The sequence below is a fragment of the Equus quagga genome, chromosome 6 (assembly GCF_021613505.1).
Source record: "Equus quagga isolate Etosha38 chromosome 6, UCLA_HA_Equagga_1.0, whole genome shotgun sequence".
In the NCBI taxonomy this organism is placed as follows: domain Eukaryota; kingdom Metazoa; phylum Chordata; class Mammalia; order Perissodactyla; family Equidae; genus Equus; species Equus quagga.
In genome coordinates, this window is record NC_060272.1 from 2,048,077 (window position 1) to 2,051,961 (window position 3,885).

General features: G+C 63.1%; 1 protein-coding gene across 1 annotated transcript in view; it reads left to right on the top strand.

Annotated features, from left to right (window-relative positions):
* The window catches only part of GAS6 (growth arrest specific 6), a 24,994-nt gene extending 23,516 nt beyond the window's left edge, over positions 1-1,478 (top strand). The window contains exon 13 of the mRNA XM_046664169.1: positions 1,010-1,478. Within this exon, the coding sequence (XP_046520125.1) occupies positions 1,010-1,164 (155 nt within the window). The 3' untranslated portion in view covers positions 1,165-1,478. The remainder of the gene's footprint in view (positions 1-1,009) is intronic.
* The last annotated feature ends 2,407 nt before the right edge of the window (positions 1,479-3,885 follow it).

The following is a 3,885-nucleotide window of genomic DNA, read 5'->3' on the forward strand; positions in this document are numbered from 1 at the left end:
TAAGGGCCGCCAGGTAGGGGCGTCCAGGTAGGGGGGCCTGCCAGGTAGGGCGCTCCGTGGGCTGTGCGCTCAGGGGTGGCACCAGCTGCTCTGACCACCCCCACTTGCCCCCCCCACACTGAAGCCGGGTGTTCCTGTGCAGACGGGGACTGTTTTAGAGGAAGAGAACCCAGGAGGTGATTGGCGGCATCGTGTGTTTCGTGTGTGTCAGCACCTGCTCAGCATTTTACCAGTCGAGGCTGACACACACACACACAGTGGGGACAAGTGTTGGCCTGGACCTCCGCCGCCCTCTGCGTCCTTCAGGAGCCCCCCACCTGAGCTGTGTCAGACATGGGTTCTCGCCAAGGCCCAAGGGGAAGGCCCAGCCGACGGGGGGCCGTGCTGCAGCAGGTGCCCCTGTGCCCCGGCCAGTGTCCCCGAGTCCTGGTGTCCAGCTGCTGTGGCAGCAGACAGAGGAACCCCAGCCCCTCCTGTGTCCCGGAAGGGCTGGTGTGTGGCTGCCTCCTCCAGGCCCGGGACTCGTGTCTGATCAGATGTTTGCCTGCATGCCTGCCTGCGGCTGAGAGCCACGTGATGGGCAAGGTGGCAGAGAGGCAGAGGGTGCCAGGCGCTTATGTAAGCCCAGCGGGCTCCTGCTCGGCGCAGGTTACCACTTGCTGCGAGAGCAGGGTGTCTGTCTTGGCTCCACTCAGCTGTAACAAACGAGGCTTTGATGAGCATGAAGGGGCCGCCCTGCAGCTGAGTGACTCACCGGAGCCAAGAAGTCATTTGCTAATCGATTTGACGATCTGTGTGTGCTTCCCGGGGGAGGCGGCTGTCCTGCTGAGGCCTGCCTGGCAGAGATGCAGCGCCCGCTGCGGGCACGGGGCCCGGTGGTGGTGCTGATGCTCTGGAAGGAGAGGAAGGGCGCCCTCGCAGGGAAAGGCCAGGGCCTTGGGGGCGCTGTGGTGGGGACACAGCGGGCGCTCACTGCTAAGACGCTGTCTTTTCTTTCCCGCTGGCCCAGACGTGCCTGTGACCTCAGCTCCCGTCACTGCTTTCTACCGCGGCTGCATGACACTAGAGGTCAACCGGCAGGCGCTGGACCTGGACGAGGCCACCTACAAGCACAGTGACATCACCTCGCACTCCTGCCCCCCGGTCGAGCCGGCCACCCCCTAGACAGCACCCCGCCGGACGCCAGCCGACTCAGGCCTCCCTCCCAGATGCGGAGGGAGGGGCGCCACCTGCGAGCAGCTCCCCCGACACCGAGTCCCCACGCTGTTCCTTCAAGACCTTCCTCTGCCTTGTAACATACGTGTAAATAGTCGAGAGGACTGACGTTGTTGACCCAAAGCCACATGCCAACCACAGCGTCCCCAGCGAAGCCGGCTCCACGGAGCCAACTCGAAAATAATTCTGTTATTTTTATTACCAAACGCTTCTTTCCGACCCAAAGATATGGAAAAATAAACTATTTACAGAAACCTTTCTAACTCTGTGTGGTGGTTTCTGCTCCTTGTGTCTTTAGGGCTCAGCAGCTCTGGGGGAAGCAGCGGGTATGCAGAGCGGGGGCCGTGTGTGTGGGCCCCTCACCCGGGCGTCCTTCCCTCTGCCCACTTGCCAGCGGTGCCCCAATGCCGACCCGAGTGTGCGGCCCAGGCAGCCCCTGGGAGCCGCCGACACGCTGCCCCTTGCTGTGGGGTGAGCCCCTTCCTCAGGAGGAGGTGCTGGCAGGGCCCCCTGCGTGGCAGCCAGGCGCGGGGAAGGGATGAGACAGCGTGGCCGGCACCTGCTCCCCGCTCCTGGATGGACCTGCACACCCAGCCCGACGTTTGCTCTATGTCAGAAACCCCTGCTCCTCTCCTCCGAGGGGCTGTGGGTGGAGCTGAACTGCACTTGGCCTGTGCAGAGCTGCCATCAGGACCCGGGACCACAGCGGGGCCAATGGCCTCAGAGCGCGTCTGTGAGGGAGGGTGGGGCAGGCAGTCCTGGCTCTCTGACCCCAGGAGGGCGAGGGCGCAAACCACCCATGGGAGCCAGCTGTGTGCAAACGCTCCTGGAGCCACAACCCCCAGCGGAGGGCACAGGGCCTGCAGTCCCCTGGGGAGACAGGACTCAGGTGTGGAGCCACGCAGGGCACGGCCCTCCTGAGCCTGACGGGACTGTGGGGCAGAGGGCAGGTGCCCCATGGCTGGTAAGGGCCGGCGCAGCAGGGGTTTGAGCAGGGGGTCCCAGAGAAGGTTCCGGCATCGTGTGGGGACTGACAATTGGATGGTTCCTCCACGACTGAGATCCTTTTTTTAAAATACCAAACTCCAAAGTTTGTCCTGGGGCAGGCGGGGCTCAGGGTTGCTTTCAGATCCTGCTCCACGGACAGCAGCGACGTGTCCCACGGCCCATCACTCCACGACTGTGGGGTTGTTCCTAAAAGTTGCATCAGCCGCACACGGTCCGGGTTCCAGTGTCACCTCATCCTCCTGGCTGTGGAATGTGAGTTGGTACGTAAGTCACGACGTGACCCCGAGGTGAGCGGTGTGCAGGAAGGTGGACGCCAGAAGAGTCATCACGGCGGAGAGGGGAGCACGGGCACCGTGAGGGAGGACAGACTCCCCTGAACCCTGGAGAATGGGGCTGTGGCCTCAAGGACACTCTGAGCCCCTGCCGGCCGCATTGGCCAGGTGGGATGACCACGAATGCTGAGGCGGGAGGAGCCGAGCATCCCTTGTCACCCACAGCTGGCAGGAGCCACAAGACACTGGGGGCTGCAATGCCACACCCCGTCAGGAGGCACCCCCAGGCCAAGCTCACTTAAGATGACCAGACAGAGGCCTGAAGCTACATGATGACCTGGCAGGGACACACGAGGGCACAGTGCTCAGGCCACCCAGGTCCTGGCAGGGCCAACCCAGGTAGCCAGAGTCGGCCCCACCGAGGGTCACTGCAGGTCTTCAGCATGCTCACCGTGTCCTTGGGGCTCCTGTTGGTCGGAACCCACTTTTCCGTTCCCTGGCGAGCCCCACCACCCCATGCATGTATGTGTGTGTGTATGTGTGTGCACGCCTGTGCGTGTGCGTGCCCCGCCTCCACCTGGCCCCCCAGGGGAGTCCAGCTCAATCAGGCCGTGTGGGCCGGGGGGCGGGGGGTGGGGGGGAGGGCAGGGGGCACGGCTCAGCTCAGGCTGTGCTGTCTGCGTCCCTCCTGTTGCTGTTCTTCCTAGACTCTTGGCAGCGTTTGGGTGGAAGTTCTGTTGACTCAGGACTTCAGAAAACCAGCCTAAGAGGTTCTTCAGGTAATTTTCCACGTTGGCGCGTGAGAAACAAGGGACGGAGGGGAAGTCAGTCTCCGGCCCAGAGAGCACGTGGCAGGCAGGCCCTGAGTAGTCCCGGCTCTCGTGAAACTCCATCACCAGCCAGGGTCCTGCCCACGGCACCGTGGGTTTCCCCACTCTTGTCTGTGACCGGGGTGGAGCGTGTGCTGGCTCACACTGAAACAGACCCCAAACCCAGGCGTCCTGTGCCGGCCCTGGGACGGGGGCCGCCTGGTGGGGCTGAGCTGCAGGCCGCAGCCTCTTGCTGTGCATCTGGGGCATGAGAGCCCAGCTCCTGGGGACTCTGGTCTTGACCAGGGAGGCCCAGGCGGGGACACCATCTGCTCAATAAGCTGGAGGCGTCCCCTGGACCCGACAGCCCCCAGCGCCGGCCGACTGCAGCTCTGAGAGCGTGGGAAACGCCACTCCACCCATGGCCCCAGAGACTCCATGCTGCTGTCAACGAAAATAATCCATAACCAATCTATAAATGAAAATTTGGGTGAGTTTATTCTGAACTGAAATCTGAGGACCATGGCCCGGGGCCTTTCTTCCCAAAGGAAGAAAGGGCACCAAGGAAGTGAGGTATACAG